Source organism: Onychostruthus taczanowskii, unplaced genomic scaffold (assembly GCF_017590055.1).
Source record: "Onychostruthus taczanowskii isolate IOZ18803 unplaced genomic scaffold, ASM1759005v1 scaffold301, whole genome shotgun sequence".
Lineage (NCBI taxonomy): Eukaryota > Metazoa > Chordata > Aves > Passeriformes > Passeridae > Onychostruthus > Onychostruthus taczanowskii.
In genome coordinates this window covers 91,956-108,333 of record NW_024500362.1, presented here as the reverse complement: position 1 = coordinate 108,333, position 16,378 = coordinate 91,956, and the positions used below count along the sequence as shown (strand labels likewise).

The 16,378-nt window shown below is 52.9% G+C and overlaps 3 protein-coding genes across 3 annotated transcripts in view; all 3 read left to right on the top strand.

Moving 5' to 3' along the window:
- The window catches only part of UBE2M (ubiquitin conjugating enzyme E2 M), a 16,681-nt gene extending 13,830 nt beyond the window's left edge, over window positions 1-2,851 (top strand). The window contains exon 7 of the mRNA XM_041409628.1: window positions 2,629-2,851. Within this exon, the coding sequence (XP_041265562.1) occupies window positions 2,629-2,851 (223 nt within the window). The remainder of the gene's footprint in view (window positions 1-2,628) is intronic.
- Window positions 2,760-9,698, top strand: CHMP2A (charged multivesicular body protein 2A). The gene is made up of 6 exons (XM_041409623.1): window positions 2,760-2,901; window positions 4,565-4,746; window positions 5,876-6,055; window positions 7,382-7,512; window positions 7,904-7,986; window positions 8,815-9,698. The coding sequence occupies exons 2-6, from the start codon at window positions 4,579-4,581 to the stop codon at window positions 8,922-8,924; spliced, it is 672 nt and encodes a 223-aa protein (XP_041265557.1). The 5' UTR covers window positions 2,760-2,901; window positions 4,565-4,578; the 3' UTR covers window positions 8,925-9,698.
- A 234-nt stretch (window positions 9,699-9,932) lies between these two features.
- LOC121338537 (natterin-3-like) lies at window positions 9,933-15,718 on the top strand. The gene is made up of 4 exons (XM_041409627.1): window positions 9,933-9,937; window positions 12,091-12,177; window positions 13,759-13,784; window positions 14,276-15,718. The coding sequence occupies exons 1-4, from the start codon at window positions 9,933-9,935 to the stop codon at window positions 15,292-15,294; spliced, it is 1,137 nt and encodes a 378-aa protein (XP_041265561.1). The 3' UTR covers window positions 15,295-15,718.
- The last annotated feature ends 660 nt before the right edge of the window (window positions 15,719-16,378 follow it).

Sequence of the window (16,378 nt, the reverse complement as noted above, 5' to 3'; positions counted from 1 at the left end):
CAAAAAAACCAAAAAAAACCCCAATAAAAAAAAAAAAAAAACCAATAAAAAAACCCCAAAAAACCAATAAAAACCTGCAAAAATCGGCTCAAAAACGCCCAAAAAACTCGGGAATAATGAAAAAAAAAAAACAATGAAAAACACCCAAAAAACCAATAAAAATCCCCCCAAAAAACCCAATAACCCCCCCCCAAAAAAACTGCGATAAAACCCCAATTAAACCCCCCCCCCCAAAGAAAAAATCCCAATAAAAACCTGCAAAAAGTCGGCTGAAAACCCCCAAAAAACTCGGAAAAAAAAAAGCCCAAAAAACCCAATAAAACCTGCAAAATATGCCCCGAAAAAACCCGATAATACCTGCAAAAAAAAAAACCCAAAAATCTCCGAAAAAACTCAAAAAAACCCGATAAAACCTGCAAAAAAAAAAAAAATAAAGCCCCAAAAAACCAATAAAGCCTGCAAAAAAAACCCCAAGAAACTCTGAACAAAACACAATAAAACTTGCAGAAAAAGCCCAAAAAACCCCCGAAAAACTGAAAAAATCTGCAGAAAAAGCCCAAAAAAAAAACAATCCTGGAAAACCCCCCAAAAACCTGAAAAAAACCAAATAAAACATGGAAAAAAACCCCAAAAAACTGAAAACAAAAAACCCAAAAAAACCTGGAAAAAACCCCCAAAACACTAAAAAGAAAGTCCTAAAAGAAGCCCCCAAAAAAGCCCAAAAAAACCACACCAAAAATCCCCAAAAAACCACAAAAAAATCCCCCAAAAACCCCCTGGGCTGACTGAGGGGAGGGGGGCTCTGACCTTGAGTGAACCCCCAAAAAACCCAAAAAATGTCCCCAAAAAAACCCCAAATCCTGAAAAAATCCCCCCGAAAAACCCCTAAATCCCAAAAAAAATCCTAAATTAAAAAAAATTCCCCCCAAAAATCCAAAATCCCGAAAAAATTCCCCCCAAAAATTTCCCAAAAAAATCTCAAAATCCACAAAAAAATCTCCCAAAAATTCCCCCCAAAAAAACCCCAAAATCCAAAATAAATTCCAGAAAATCCCCCAGAAAACCCAAAAAAATTCGCAAAAATTGCAAAAAAACCCCAGAAAATCCCCAAAAAACCCCAAAATTAAATAAAAGACCTAGAAAATCCCCGAAGAAACCCAAAATTTAACAAAAAAATCCCCAAAACCCCCAAAAATGAAAAACTAATCCCCCAAAAAAACCCAAAAAATTTTTAAAAATCCCCCAAAAAACCCCAGAAAAATTTTAGAAAATCCAAAAAATCCCCAAAAAGACCCAAAAATTTAAAAAAACCCCAGAAAATCCTCCCAAAAAAATTTTAAAATCCCAAAAAAGCCTCCAAAAATTAAAAATAAATCCAAAAACGCCCAGAAAATCCCCCTAAAAACCCCCGAAAATGTTAAAAAATCCCAGAAAATCCCCCAAAATCCCCCAAAAAATAAAAAAAAAATCCCAAAAATCCCCCCCGGCTGGTCTGGGCTGGTGGGGGCTGCTTTATACTGGTTTATACTGGTTTGGACTGGTTTGGACTGCTGTGGGCTGGGGGGGACTGGGGGGACTGGTTTGGACTGGTCTGGACTGGTTTGTACTGGGAGGGACTGGTTTGGACTGGTTTGTACTGGTTTATACTGGTGTGGACTGGTTTGGACTCGTATGTACTGGGAGGGGCGGGGGGGACTGGTCTCTACTGGTTTATACTGGTCTGTGGCTGCTGTGGGCCGGGAGGGCTGGTTTGGACTGGTTTATACTGGTTTATACTGGTTTATACTGGTTTGTACTGGTTTGTACTGGTGTAGGCCGGGGGGGCTGGTTTGGACTGGTTTATACTGGTTTGGACTGGGAGGGATTGGGAGGGACTGGTCTCTACTGGTTTATACTGGTCTGGACTGGTGTGGGCTGGGGGGGGCGGGGGGGACTGGTTTGTACTGGGTTATACTGGTTTGGACTGGTTTGGAATGGTTTATATTGGGAGGGACTGGTCTGGACTGGTTCAGACTGGGCTGGACTGGTTTATACTGGTTTGGAGTGGGCTGGACTGGTTTGTACTGGTTTGTACTGGGAGGGACCGGTCTGGACTGGTGTGGACTGGTTTGTACTGGGAGGGATGCAGTGGGTGTCACTGGTTGTACTGGTTGGGTTGGGTTGGGAGGGGGCAGGATTGGTTACACTGGTTTATACTGGTTTGGACTGGGAAGGGGGTGGGTGTCACTGGTTAAACTGGGATGGGCCCAGTCCCACTGCCAGTGCTCCCAGTACGGCCCAGTCCCATTCCCAGTATGGCCCAGTACGGCCCAGTCCCATTCCCAGTATCCCCAGTACGGCCCAGTCCCACTGCCAGTGCTCCCAGTACGGCCCAGTCCCATTCCCAGTATGGCCCAGTACAGCCCAGTCCCATTCCCAGTATCCCCAGTACGGCCCAGTCCCACTGCCAGTGCTCCCAGTACGGCCCAGTCCCATTCCCAGTATGGCCCAGTACAGCCCAGTCCCATTCCCAGTATCCCCAGTACGGCCCAGTCCCATTCCCAGTATCCCCAGTTTCCCCTCCCAGTATCCCCAGTATCCCCAGTTTCCCCTCCCAGTATCCCCAGTATCCCCAGTTTCCCCTCCCAGTATCCCCAGTATTCCCAGTTTCCGCTCCCAGTCGCCCCCACTCTTCCCGACGCCCCCGCGCCACCAGGTGGCGCTCCTCCGGGCGGAGCCGCTCTGGCCGCTCCTCTCGCTGCTCCCCCATCGGAAGTGGCCGCTCCGGCCGCCCCAATCCGCTCCTCTATGGTTCGCGCCTCCCCTGAAGGAGGCGCAGTCACGTGACCGAAACCCGCCGGGCTTCGCGTGACCGGAAGCGCGGTGACGTCACTGTTTGCGGAAGTGCCGGTGCGGAGCCGGGTGAGGGCCGGGGGCGCTCGGGGACATTTGGGGACATTTGGGGACACCCGGGGACACCTCGGGGGCTCGGGGGGGATGCAGGGGCACGGGGGCCGCTTGGGGGCGCTCTGAGGGGACCGGGGCGGGTTCGGGGCGCCGAGGGGCGAGGGGGCCGCGGGACCGGCCCGGTCACCGCCGTGTCACCGTGTGCCACCGTGTCACCGTGTGTCACCGTGTGTCACCGCCCTGTGCCCCCGTGTCACCGTGTGCCCCCGTGTGCCCCCGTGTGCCACCGTGTGCCCCCGTGTGTCACCGTGTGTCACCGTGTGTCACCGCCCTGTGCCCCCGTGTCACCGTGTGCCACCGTGTGCCACCGTGTGTCACCGTGTGTCACCTCCGTGTCACCTCCGGGTCCCTCTGTGCCACCGCCGTGTCGCCTTCAGGTCCCCATGTATCCCCTCCGTGTCCCCCTGTGCCACCTCTGTGTCGCTTCCCCGTCCCCCCGTGTGTCACCGTGTGTCACCCCCTTGTCCCCTCGGTGTCCCCCGCTCCCATCTCCAGGTGCCACCACACCCCGTGTCCCCCCATGGCCGTGTCCCCCAACGTTCCCAGTGTCCCCAGTGTGCCATCGCTGTCCCCAGGTGTCCCTGTCCCCTGGAGCTGCTCTGGCAGAGCCAGCGCGCCCTGGGCAGTGTCCCGCTGATGTCCCCACTGTCCCCAGTGTCCCACTGCTGTCACTGATGTCCCATGGAGCTGCTGCAGCAGAGCCAGCACACTCTGGGCCATGTCCCACGGCTGTCCCCAGTGTCCCATGGCTGTCCCCAATGTCCCACGGCTGTCCCCAATGTCCCATCAGTGTCCCCAATGTCCCACGGCTGTCCCCAATGTCCCATCAGTGTCCCCAATGTCCCATGGCTGTCCCCAATGTCCCATCAGTGTCCCCAGTGTCCCATCAGTGTCCCCAATGTCCCATTGCTGTCCCCAATGTCCCATCAGTGTCCCCAGTGTCCCATTGCTGTCCCCAGTGTCCCATTGCTGTCCCCAGGTATCCCCAGGTGTCCCCAATGTCCCATGGCTGTCCCCAGTGTCCCATTGCTGTCCCCAATGTCCCACGGCTCTCCCCAAAGTCCGTGTCCCCAGTGTCCCATTGTTGTCCCCAGGTATCCCCAGGTGTCCCGAGGAGCTGCTGAGGCAGAACCAGCGCGCTCTGTCCCTGCTGTCCCTGTGTGTCCCTGTGTGTCCCTGCTGTCACTGATGTCCCCGATGTCCCCAGGTGTCCCCTGTCCCATGGAGCTTGTCCCCAGGTGTCCCCAGTGTCCCGAGGAGCTGCTGAGGCAGAACCAGCGCGCTCTGTCCCTGTGTGTCCCTGTGTGTCCCTGCTGTCACTGATGCCCCCGATGTCCCAAGGTGTCCCCTGTCCCAGGGAGCTGCTGTTCGGGCGCAGCCGCTCCCCCGAGGAGCTGCTGAGGCAGAGCCAGCGCGCTCTGTCCCTGTGTGTCCCTGTGTGTCCCTGCTGTCACTGATGCCCCCGATGTCCCAAGGTGTCCCCTGTCCCAGGGAGCTGCTGTTCGGGCGCAGCCGCTCCCCCGAGGAGCTGCTGAGGCAGAGCCAGCGCGCTCTGTCCCTGTGTGTCCCTGTGTGTCCCTGCTGTCACTGATGTCCCCGATGTCCCCGATGTCCCCAGGTGTCCCCTGTCCCATGGAGCTGCTGTTCGGGCGCAGGCGCTCCCCCGAGGAGCTGCTGAGGCAGAACCAGCGCGCTCTGTCCCGCGCCGTGCGCGAGCTGGAGCGCGAGCGGCAGAAGCTCGAGGCGCAGGAGAAGAAAATCATCGTGGACATCAAGAAAATGGCGAAGCAGGGCCAGATGGTCAGAGGGGACACTTGGGGACAATGGGGGACATGGGGACACTGAGGGGACACCTGGGGACACTGGGGACACTGGGGGCATTGGGGACATTGGGAACAGTGGGGACATTGGGGACAGTGGGGACACGGCAGGGCCAGATGGTCAGAGGGGACACCTGGGGACACTGGGGACACTGGGGGCATTGCAGGGCTAGATGGTCAGAGGGGACACTTGGGGACAATGGGGACACTGGGGGCATTGGGGACATTGGGAACAGTGGGGACATTGGGGACAGTGGGGACACGGCAGGGCCAGATGGTCAGAGGGGACACTTGGGGACAATGGGGGACATGGGGACACTGAGGGGACACCTGGGGACAATGGGGACACTGGGGGCATTGCAGGGCTAGATGGTCAGAGGGGACACTTGGGGACAATGGGGGACATGGGGACACTGAGGGGACACTGGGGGCACTGGGGACAGTGGGGACATGGCAGGTGTGGGCGGGTGGGAGAGGGGATCAGGGACAAGGGACACAGAGGGGTGTGGGGGACATGGAGGGACAAGGGGACACTGAGGGGGTCATGGCGTGTCCCCTGTCTCTTCCTGCTGTCCCCTCCCTGTCCCCTGCCTGTCGCTGCTGTCTCTGTGGTGTCCCTTGTGTGTCCCCTCCTTGTCCCCGCTGTCCCCGTGATGTCCCCTCACTGTCCCTGCCTGCCCCTGGCGATGTCCCCCCTGTCCCTCTCTGTCCCCTGATGCTGTCCCCTCTGTCCCTGACTCTCTCCCTGCAGTCCCCACTGTCCCTGTCCCTGTCCCCATCCCTGTCCCCACTGTCCCTGACACTGTCCCCCTGTCCCCATTTCTGTCCCTGTCCCCGTGTCCCTGTCCCCTGTGTCCTCAGGACGCTGTCCCCTGTCCCTAACCGTGCCTCTAACCCTGTCCCCGTGTCCCTGTCCCTGTCCCCTGTGTCCCCAGGACGCTGTCCCCATGTCCCTAACCCTGTCCTTGCTGTCCCCTGTGTCCCTGTCCCTAACCCTGTTCCTGCTGTCCCCCGGCAGGATGCTGTCCCCTGTCCCCGTGTCGCTGACGCTGTCCCCTGCTGTCCCCTGTCCCCGTGTCCCTGACGCTGTCCCTGCTGTCCCCCGGCAGGCCGCGGTGCGGGCGCTGGCCAAGGACCTGGTGCGCACGCGGCGCTACGAGCGCAAGTTCATCGCCATGAGAGCCAACGTGCAGGGGGTGGCACTGCGGGTGCAGACCCTGAGGTCACACAGCGCCATGGCCAGCGCCATGCGGGGTGTCACCAGGGCCATGGCCACCATGAACCGACAGGTGAGTGTCACTGTGTGTCACTGTGTGTCACTGGGGTGTCACTGTGTGTCACTGTGTCACTGTGTGTCACTGTGTGTCACTGGGGTGGCACTGTGTCACTGTGTCACTGTGTGTCACTGTGTGTCACTCTGTGTCACTGTGTGTCACCGTGTAACCTGGAGTCACCTGGGTCACGGTGACACCACCGGCACAGATGGTGGCGCTGGGGTCACCTGGCTGTCCCCACTGCCACGCTGCTGTCCCTGGGGTCACCCTGTTGTCCCCTGCGTGTCCCCTCCGTCTCTCCATTGTCCCCATCATCCCCTCATTGTCCCTGCTGTCCCCAGTGTCCCCAATGTCCCTGCTGTCCCTGCTGTCATCAATGCCCTCAGTGTCCCTGCTGTCCCCAGTATCCCTGCTGTCGTCGTTGTCCCCAGTGTCCTCCAATCCCCAGGCATGTCCCCAAATGTCCCCAATGTCCCTGCTCTCCCCAATGTCCCTGCTGTCCACTGTGTCCCACAGATCCCCAATGTCCCCACTGTCCCCAGCGTCCCCATTGTCCCCAATATCCCCTGCTGTCCCCAGTGTCCCTGCTGTCCCCAATGTCCCTGCTGTCCCCTGTGTCCTCAATGTCCCTGCTGTCCCCAATATCCCCTCATGTCCCCGCTGTCCCCAATGTCCCCAATGTCCCCTGTGTCCCCAGCTGAAGCTGCCGCATCCTGCAGGAGTTCCAGAAGCAGCTGGAGCTGGCTGTGCCCCGTGTGTCCCCTGTGTCCCCATTGTCCCCGATGTCCCCTGTGTCCCCAGCTGAAGCTGCCACAGATCCAGCACATCCTGCAGGAGTTCCAGAAGCAGTGGGAGCTGGCTGTGCCCCGTGTGTCCCCAATGTCCCCGTTGTCCCCAGTGTCCCCGCTGTCTCCTCTGTCCCCAGTGTCCCCATTGTCCCCAATGTCCCCTGTGTCCCCAGCTGAAGCTGCCGCATCCTGCAGGAGTTCCAGAAGCAGCTGGAGCTGGCTGTGCCCCGTGTGTCCCCAGTGTCCCCTGTGTCCCCATTGTCCCCGCTGTCCCCAGTGTCCCTGCTGTCCCCAATGTCCCCACAGTGTTCATGTCCCCCCAGCTGAAGCTGCCGCAGATCCAGCGCATCCTGCAGGAATTCCAGAAGCAGTGAGAGCTGGCTGTGCCCTGTGTGTCCCCAATGTCCCCGTTGTCCCCAGTGTCCCCAGCTGAAGCTGCCACAGATCCAGCGCATCCTGCAGGAGTTCCAGAAGCAGTTGGAGCTGGCTGTGTCCCGTGTGTCCCTGCTGTCCCCTGTGTCCCCCATGTCCCCGATGTCCCCTGTGTCCCCAGCTGAAGCTGCCACAGATCCAGCGCATCCTGCAGGAGTTCCAGAAGCAGTCAGAGATGATGGACATGAAGGAGGAGCTGATGAACGACGCCATCGACGACGCCCTCGGGGACGAGGACGACGAGGACGAGAGGTGGGGACACGGGGGCACACCTGGGGACCCGGGGGCACACCTGGGGACACCTGGGGACACGGGGGGACACCTGGGGACACCTGGGGACACGGGGGGACACCTGGGGACACCTGGGGACACGGGGGGACACCTGGGGACACCTGGGGACACGGGGGGACACCTGGGGACACCTGGGGACATGGGGAGACACTTGGGGACACGGGGGGTGACACCTGGGGACACACAAAGGGACACCTGGGGACACGGGGCATAGGGGAGGGGACACGGGGATGGAGCGGGTCCCAGTCTGTCCCAGTCTGTCCCAGTTCCCCCCAGCACCCCTGTGTCTCTCCCTGGCAGTGACGCTGTGGTGTCCCAGTGTCCTATCCCAGTTCATCCCAGTCCTCCCCAGTGACGCTGTGGTGTCCCAGGTCCTGGACGAACTGGGGCTGAACCTGACTGAGGAGCTGGCCAGTGAGCGAGGATTTTGGGGATTTTTGGGGATTTTGGGGGATTTGGGGAATTTTGGGGATTTGGGAGGAATCTGGGGGGAATTGGGCGGGGGGGGTTGGGGAATTTGGGGAGTCTGGGAGGGATTTTGGGGGATTTTGGGGGGATTTTTGGGAGTCTGGGTGGATTTGGGGGGAATATTGGGGGATTTTGGGAGGATTTTGGGGGGATCTGGGAGGATTTTGGGACAGTTTTGGGGGATATTGGGGTATTTGGGAGGATTTGGGGGGGATTTGTGGAAGATTTTGGGGTAAACTGGGTGGGATTTTGGGATAATGGGATTTTTTGTTAATCTGGGTGGGATTTTTGGGGGCTAATGGGATTTGGGATAATCTGGGTGGGATTTTGGGGTACTCTTTGGGATTTTTTGATTAATCTGGGTGGGATTGTTTTGGGGTTTGGGTTAATCTGGGCAGGATTTTTGGGTTAATCTGGGTGGGATTTGGGATAATCTTTGTGGGATTTTTTGGGTTAATCTGGGCAGGATTTTGGGGTTAATCTGGATGGGATTTGGGATAATCTTTGTGGGATTTTTTTGGGTTAATCTGGGCAGGATTTATCTGGGTGGGATTTGGGTTACTCCGGATGGGATTTTTGGGGTTACTCCGGGTGGGATTTGGGTTACTCGGGGTGGGATTAGGGTTACTCTGGATGGGATTTTTGGGGTTACTCCGGGTGGGATTTGGGTTACTCTGGGTGGGATTTGGGTGACTCCAGGTGGGATCTGGGTGACTCCGGGCGGGATTTGGGTTACTCCGGGTGGGATCTGGTGACTCCGGGTGGGATCTGGGTGACTCCGGTGGGAGCACCGTGCTCTCCGCTCGGCGGGGGAGGGGCGCGGGGGCGCCGAGGCGGCCGCGGCCGCGTTGGCCGACGCCGACGCCGACCTGGAGGAGAGGCTGAAGAACCTGCGCAGGGACTGAGCCCGGGGCCTCCCGGGACCTTGGCACTTCTGGGACTTTCAGAATTTTTGGGAATTTTTTGGGAATTTTTTGGGATTTTTTTGATTTTTTTTTCGGATTTTTGGCCATCCCAGAGCGGGGATTTTGCCCCTTTATTCCGATTTTTTGGGGGGATTTTCCATCTCTTCCCCACTCCTGGGAGCCCCCAAAGTCTGACCCCCTTTATTTAAGGTTTTCCCCCCTTTTTGGGACTTTTTTGGAATTTTTGGGGGATTTTTTCGGATTTTTTCCTGATTTTTTTTTGGGATTTTTGGCCATCCCAGAGCGGGGATTTTGCCCCTTTATTTCAATTTTTTGGGGGGATTTTCGACTGATTTCGGGATTCTGACCACACCCCAATGGGATTTCCCTCCTTTATTTGGGATTTCCCATTTTTTGGGATTTTCCCTCTTTATTTAGGATTTTCCTTCTTTATTTAAGATTTTTTTTTCGGGGATTTTTGGCCATCCTGGGCAGGATTTTCCCTTTTTTTGGGATTCCCCATTTTTTTGGGATTTCTCCTTTTTGGGATTTCCCCTTTTTGGGGATTCCCCCTTTTTTGGAGCTTTTTGACCCCCTCGGGGTCTCCCCCCCTTTTTGGGGTCTTTTCCCTTTTTTTGGCACGCTGACACTACTTTGGGGTGAATTCCCCTTTTTTGGGGTCTTCTCCCCCTTTTTCGGGTCTTTCTCCCATTTTTGGGGTTTCTCTCCCCATTTTTGGGGTCCCCCTCCCCCAATAAAGTTTCCTGGCACCTGCGGCGGCTCCGGCTCCTTCCCAGTTTGGGGGGGGGGGTTGGGGGATTTGGGGTCTTTGGGGGTCTTTGGGTGGGGGGAACCCCAAAATTTGAGATTTTCCGAATCTCCTGGGCTGAATTTTGGGGTCTCTGGGGCGATTTTGGGTTCATTTTGTGGGGTTTGGGGTCATTTTGGAGAATTTTGGGTTTGTTTTGGGGATTTTGGGTTTGTTTTGTGCGGTTTTGGTTTCATTTTATGGAGTTTTGGGATCATTTTAAAGGATTTTGGGTTTGTTTTGTGGGGCTGTGGGTTCATTTTGGAGAATTTTGGGATAATTTTGGGGGTTTTGGTTAATTTTGCAGGTTTTGTGTTCATTTTGTGGGTTCATTTTTTGGGGGGGGGGAACCCCAAAATTTGAATTTTTGAGTGGGACAAACCCCAAAATTTGGGATTTTCCGAATCTCCTGGGCTGAATTTTAGGGTCTCAGGGGCGATTTTGGGTTCATTTTGGGGAATTTTGGGATAATTTGGGTGATTTTGGGTTTGTTTTGTGGAGTTTTGGTTACTTTTGAAGGTTTTGTGTTCATTTTGTGGGTTCATTTTTTGGGGGGGAAACCCCGAAATTTGAATTTTTGAGTGGACAAACCCCAAAATTTGGGATTTTCCGAATCTCCTGGGCTGAATTTTAGGGTCTCAGGGGCGATTTTGGGTTCATTTTGGGGAATTTTGGGATAATTTGGGTGATTTTGGGTTTGTTTTGTGGAGTTTTGGTTACTTTTGAAGGTTTTGTGTTCATTTTGTGGGTTCATTTTTTGGGGGGGAAACCCCGAAATTTGAATTTTTGAGTGGACAAACCCCAAAATTTGGGATTTTCCGAATTTCCTGGGCTGAATTTTGGGGTCTCTGGGGCGATTTTTGGTTCATTTTGTGGAGTTTGGGGTCATTTTAAAGGATTTTGGGTTCATTTTTGGGTATTTTGGTTTGTTTTGTGGGGTTTTGGGTTCATTTTATGGGGTTTTGGGATAATTTTGGGGATTTTGGGTTAATTTTGTAGGGTTTTGGTTAATTTTGAAGGTTTTTTGTTCATTTTGTGGGTTCATTTTTTGGGGGGGGGGAACCCCAAAATTTGAATTTTTGAGTGGGACAAACCCCAAAATTTGGGATTTTCCGAATCTCCTGGGCTGAATTTTAGGGTCTCAGGGGCGATTTTGGGTTCATTTTGGGGAATTTTGGGATAATTTGGGTGATTTTGGGTTTGTTTTGTGGAGTTTTGGTTACTTTTGAAGGTTTTGTGTTCATTTTGTGGGTTCATTTTTTGGGGGGGAAACCCCGAAATTTGAATTTTTGAGTGGACAAACCCCAAAATTTGGGATTTTCCGAATCTCCTGGGCTGAATTTTGGGGTTTTTGGGGCGATTTTGGGTTCATTTTGTGGGGTTTGGGGTCATTTTGTGGAGTTTGGGGTCATTTTGAAGAATTTCGGGTTCATTTTGGGGATTTTGGGTTTGTTTTGTGGGGTTTTGGGTTAATTTTGGAGAATTTTGGGATAATTTGGGTGATTTTGGGTTTGTTTTGTGGAGTTTTGGTTACTTTTGAAGGTTTTGTGTTCATTTTGTGGGTTCATTTTCGGGGGGGAAACCCCAAAATTTGAATTTTTGAGTGGGACAAACCCCAAAATTTGGGATTTTCCGAATCTCCTGGGCTGAATTTTGGGGTTTTTGGGGCGATTTTGGGTTCATTTTGTGGGGTTTGGGGTCATTTTGTGGAGTTTGGGGTCATTTTGAAGAATTTCGGGTTCATTTTGGGGATTTTGGGTTTGTTTTGTGGGGTTTTGGGTTAATTTTGGAGAATTTTGGGATAATTTTGGGGGTTTTGGGTTCATTTTGGGGGGTTTTGGGTTCATTTTGGGGATTTTGGGTTCATTTTGTGGGTTCATTTTTGTGGGGGAAACCCCGAAATTTGAATTTTGGAGTGAGAAATCCCCAAAATTTGGGATTTTCCGAATCTCCTGGGCTGAATTTTGGGGTCTCTGGGGCGATTTTGGGTTCATTTTGTGGTGTTTTGGTTCATTTTGAAGAATTTTGGGGGATATTTCAGTGTCTCTCAGTGATTTTGGGGTGTTTTGGCTCATTTTTGGTCATTTTTTTTTTTAAAAAAAAGAAACAGATTTTTTTAAACCCTCACCCTGAGAAAAGCAGAAATTCCTGAATTTCCCCCCAAAAATCGCTGATTTTTTAGCACCATTTTTTTGACCTTTTCAAGGCTTGGATTTTAAAAAACACTCTGAAAAGAGAAGTGAAAATTCCCCAAAAAGTGGAAACCCCCCCCCAAAAAAAAATCCCACTTCCCTTTTTTTGGGGCTCTTTTGTTTTCTGGGCTTTTTTTTTTTGCATTTTTGACGTTTTTCCTGGGAGGTTTTTGGGGCTGAAATCGCACAAAAAGCACCAAAATCAGCTGAGAAACCCCTTAAAAAAGAGAATTTCCTGGGAACGGCAGCGCAGGTGAGGGGGGACCCCAAAATTCCGAGTTTGGGGAGCCCCAATTGCGGATTTGGGGAAGGGGAGCCCCAAAAATGGGGAATTTTGGAGGGGAAAACCCCAAAATTTGGAGCTGGGAGAGCCCCAAAATTCAGATTTTGGGTGGGAATCCGAAAATTGGAGCTGGGAGTTGGGGGAGCCCCAAAATTTGGAGTTTTGAGCTTGGGGAACCCCAAAATTTGGAGCCAGGGAAGAACAAAAAATGGGGATTTTGGGAAGAAGGGACCCAAAAATGGGGATTTTGGGAATGAAAACCCCAAAATTTGGAGCTGGGAGCATCCAAAATTCAGATTTTGGGGGTGGGAATCCAAAAATTTGAGCTAGGAATTGGGGGGAGCCCCAAAATTTGGAGTTTTGGGATTGGGGAACCCCAACATTTGGATCCAGGGAGCCCCAAAATGTGAATTTGGGGAGGGGAAAGCCAAAATTTGGATCCGGGAGAGACCCAAAATTCAGATTTTGGGGGTGGGAATCCGAAAATTGGAGCTGGGATTTGGGGGAGCCCCAAAATTTGGAAGTGGGGAACCCCAAAATTCAGACCCAGGGAGAACCAAAGTGTGAATCTGGGGAGGGGAAACCCCAAAATTTGGATCTGGGAGCGTCCAAAATTCAGATTTTGGGGATAGGAACCCCAAAATTGGAGCTGGGAATTGGGGGGAGCCCCAAAATTTGGAAGTGGGGAACCCCAAAATTCAGACCCAGGGAGAACCAAAGTGGGAATCTGGGGAGGGGAAACCCCAAAATTTGGATCTGGGAGCGTCCAAAATTCAGATTTTGGGGATAGGAACCCCAAAATTGGAGCTGGGAATTGGGGGGAGCCCCAAAATTTGGAGTTTTGAGCTTGGGGAACCCCAAAATTTGGAGCCAGGGAAGAACAAAAAATGGGGATTTTGGGAAGAAGGGACCCAAAAATGGGGATTTTGGGAATGAAAACCCCAAAATTTGGAGCTGGGAGCATCCAAAATTCAGATTTTGGGGGTGGGAATCCAAAAATTTGAGCTAGGAATTGGGGGGAGCCCCAAAATTTGGATCTGGGATCGTCCAAAATTCAGATTTTGGGGGTGGGAAAGCAAAAATTGGAGCTGGGATTTGGGGGAGCCCCAAAATTTGGAGTTTTGAGCTTGGGGAACCCCAAAATTCAGAGGCAGAGAACCCCAAAAAAGTGAATTTGGGGAGGGGAAAACCCCAAAATTTAAAGGGAGGGAGGAACCAAAAATGGGGATTTGGGGAAGAAGAGACCCAAAAATGTGGATTTTGGGAAGGGGAAACCCAAAATTTGAAGGGGGGGACCCAAAAATGTGGATTTTGGGAAAAGGGGCCCCAAAATTGGAGCGTGGGAATCCCAAAGTGTGAATTTGAGGAGGGGAAAGCCCAAAATTGGGATCTAGGAGAGCACCAAAATTCAGATTTTTGGGTGGGAACCTCGAAATTGGAGCTGGGAATTGGGGGAGCCCCAAAATTTGGGGTTTTGGTTTTGGGGAGCCCCGGGACGGGGCCTGGGGCGGGGGATGGGATTTGGGAGGAAAATTCGGGATTTTTCCGCAGCCTCCGGAGCGATGGCGCCGCTGCAGGTAGGGCTGGGTCCCCTGGGGGAAATTTGGGGGGTTTTGATCAGTTTGGGGGGGGAAAAAAATAAAAGGGGGAATTTTTTTCTGTAGTGTTCAGAAATTGCAATTTTTTTTTTCATTTTGAATTTTTTAATTTTGAATTTTAATTTTTTTTCATAATTAATTTTTAATTTTCTACTTTAAATTTTTTATTTTTAGAATTAAAAATGATAATTTCTTGATTTTTAATTTATTATTTTTAAAGTAATTTAATTTTAAATTTTTAATCTTTAATTTTTTTTATTTTCTAATTTTTTGAATTTTAATTTTTAATTCTTTAACTTTCTAATTTTTTATGAATTTTTGAATTGTTCATTTTTCGTTTTTAAATTTTTAACGGTTCAATTTTTAATGTTTTCATTTTCTTAAATTAAAAATTTCATTTTTAATTCTTAATTTTATTTTTTTTTATTTTTAAAAGTCTTCCATCCCAATCCCATCCCACTCCATTCCAGCTCCCCCCCAGCCCCTTCCCCGCCGCCCTCGCTCCACGGCCGCCTCCTCCTGGCTGCGCTGGGTCCCGTTCCGCGGCCGCGTCCCGCCCGACGCCGTGTCCAGCCGCAACGGCCGCTCCGGCCGCGCCGAGTTCGTCTGCTCCACGCGCGAGCGCGGCTGCAACCTGGGCTCCTTCGACCCCGCGCGCGGCGCCTTCTGCTCCTTCCCGTGGAACGAGCGCGAGCTCCGCGCCGCCGACTTCCAGCTCCTGCTCAACCCCGGCGGCTTCGAGGCGCTCGACTGGGCGGCCGCGTCCTTCGGCGATGCGCCGCCGGGCGCCGTTGAGGGCTGTCCCCTCACCGACCTCTTCGTGGGCCGCAGCCCCGACGGGCTGGGCAAGGCGTCCAAGGAGCAGCAGGCGCTCTTCGTGGCCGTGGACGGTGAGGAGGTTTGGTACAAGTGGTACGAGGTGCTGGTGGTGCGGCAAGGCCCGGCCGCCGTCGCCGTCGACGAGGTGACCTACAACGGCACCGCGGTGGAGGAGAGCGCCGAGGACGTGGAGCTGGCCGAGGCGCCGGCCAGGAACGACGGCTGCGAGGCGGCCGCCACGTGGGTCACCTTGGAGGAGGCCACCGAGGTGGAGCACGGCTGGAGCGCCGAGCTGCCGGCGCTGGCGGCCGCCCGCGGCGTTCTCCGCGCGGCCCCGCTGCTCCTGACCGAACCGGGCGGCTGGGATTTGGGCAACGTCACCACCCTGCCGTGGGTCGGCGGCGCCAGCGTCGTCGAGTTCGTGTCGCGCGTGCACCGCATCCAACAGGAGATCCCGGCACGCTCCGAGTGCTCCGTGGTTCTCCGCGGGCTCCGGCGCCGGATCCGCGTCCCCTTCTGGGCCCGGCTGACGCGGGAGTTCCGCTCGGGACCCCCGCACCGCGTGCCCGTCGCCGGCTGGGCGCGGAGCTGCGCCGTCACCGGCATCCGCGCCGGCCTCGAGCGCTGCCGCCAGCTCGCTGAGCTCCCGCCGTGCCCCAGCTGGGGGTGAATCCCTGGAATTCTGATTTCCCCCCCGAAAAAACCCCGAAAATCTGTGGAAACGCTCGGCTTCGGCGTGGGCTTCGGTCGTTTCGGGTTTTACGGCATAAAGTTCGCCCCAAAACGCAGGGAAATGGGGTTTCTGGTGAAGTTTCCTCTTTTCTCCTCAAAAATCCAACAAGAACACCAGGGAACCCAGGGAAACCCTTGGGATTTGGGAATTTTTTCCCGCTATTTTTCACTTTTCTCCATAATCTCCATCCCTGTCTGGAACAAAGCTGGGAAATGTGGTGAAATTTCCAGTTTTCTACCCAAAACCCCTCACGCACCACCTCAAAATCCAAGAAAATTGCTGAATTTTTGGGATTTTTTTCACAGTTTTTCTCATTTTCAAGGCAGAACCTCCTGTCCAAGACCTCAAAAAAAAAGAGTGGCCTTTCCCAGATAAATTTCCTGTTTTCTCCCCAAAAACACCTCCAGCAAGGACGTGGAATCCAGGAAAATCGCTGGGTTTGGTTTTTCTCCCACATTTTTGGTTTTTCTCCCATATCTTTGGTTACCCTCCCATATTTTTGCTTTTTCTCACATATTTTTTTGTGGTTCTTTTCCCCTTATTTTTGGTTTTTCTTCCATAGTTTTGGTTTTTCTCCCATATTTTTGGGTTTTCTCCCATATTTTTGGTTGTTCCCTGTATTTTTGGTTTTTCTCCTGTTATTTTTGGTTTTCCTGGCAGAACCTTCATCCCTGTCCAAATGTAGAAAAATGTGGCATTTTCCATCTGAATTTCCCATTTTCTGCCAAAAAAGGGATTTTGGAAGTGAAGGAAAAACAGGAAAAAAGACCAAAAAAAAAAGAGATGCAAAGGGATCTTGGGGTGGGGTGTCCCTGGGGAACTCGGGAGGAGAAAAAAAATCCCAAAATTCAAGGGAAAAACCCAATTCCAAGGCCGGGGGGTGGGGGGTTGTCCAGGATTTTGAGGGGTCTGCGATTGGGGGGATCTCTGGGACAATCCAGGCTTGGAAAGGAGGGAGACGTTGGGGGCCCTGGAATTCTGAGGGTGTCCAGGGAGCTGGGGGGAGGGAGGGACTTGGGGA

Excerpts from the sequence above, each read along its gene's own strand:
- CHMP2A (XM_041409623.1), top strand. The coding sequence starts at position 4,579 with ATGGAGCTGCTGTTCGGGCGCAGGCGCTCCCCCGAGGAGCTGCTGAGG. Across the intron at positions 4,747-5,875 it reads TGGCGAAGCAGGGCCAGATG|GCCGCGGTGCGGGCGCTGGC; the intron begins GTCAGAGGGGAC and ends GTCCCCCGGCAG. Across the intron at positions 6,056-7,381 it reads TGGCCACCATGAACCGACAG|CTGAAGCTGCCACAGATCCA; the intron begins GTGAGTGTCACT and ends CTGTGTCCCCAG.
- LOC121338537 (XM_041409627.1), top strand. Across the intron at positions 12,178-13,758 it reads TCCTGGGAACGGCAGCGCAG|CCTCCGGAGCGATGGCGCCG; the intron begins GTGAGGGGGGAC and ends ATTTTTCCGCAG. Across the intron at positions 13,785-14,275 it reads GAGCGATGGCGCCGCTGCAG|CTCCCCCCCAGCCCCTTCCC; the intron begins GTAGGGCTGGGT and ends ACTCCATTCCAG.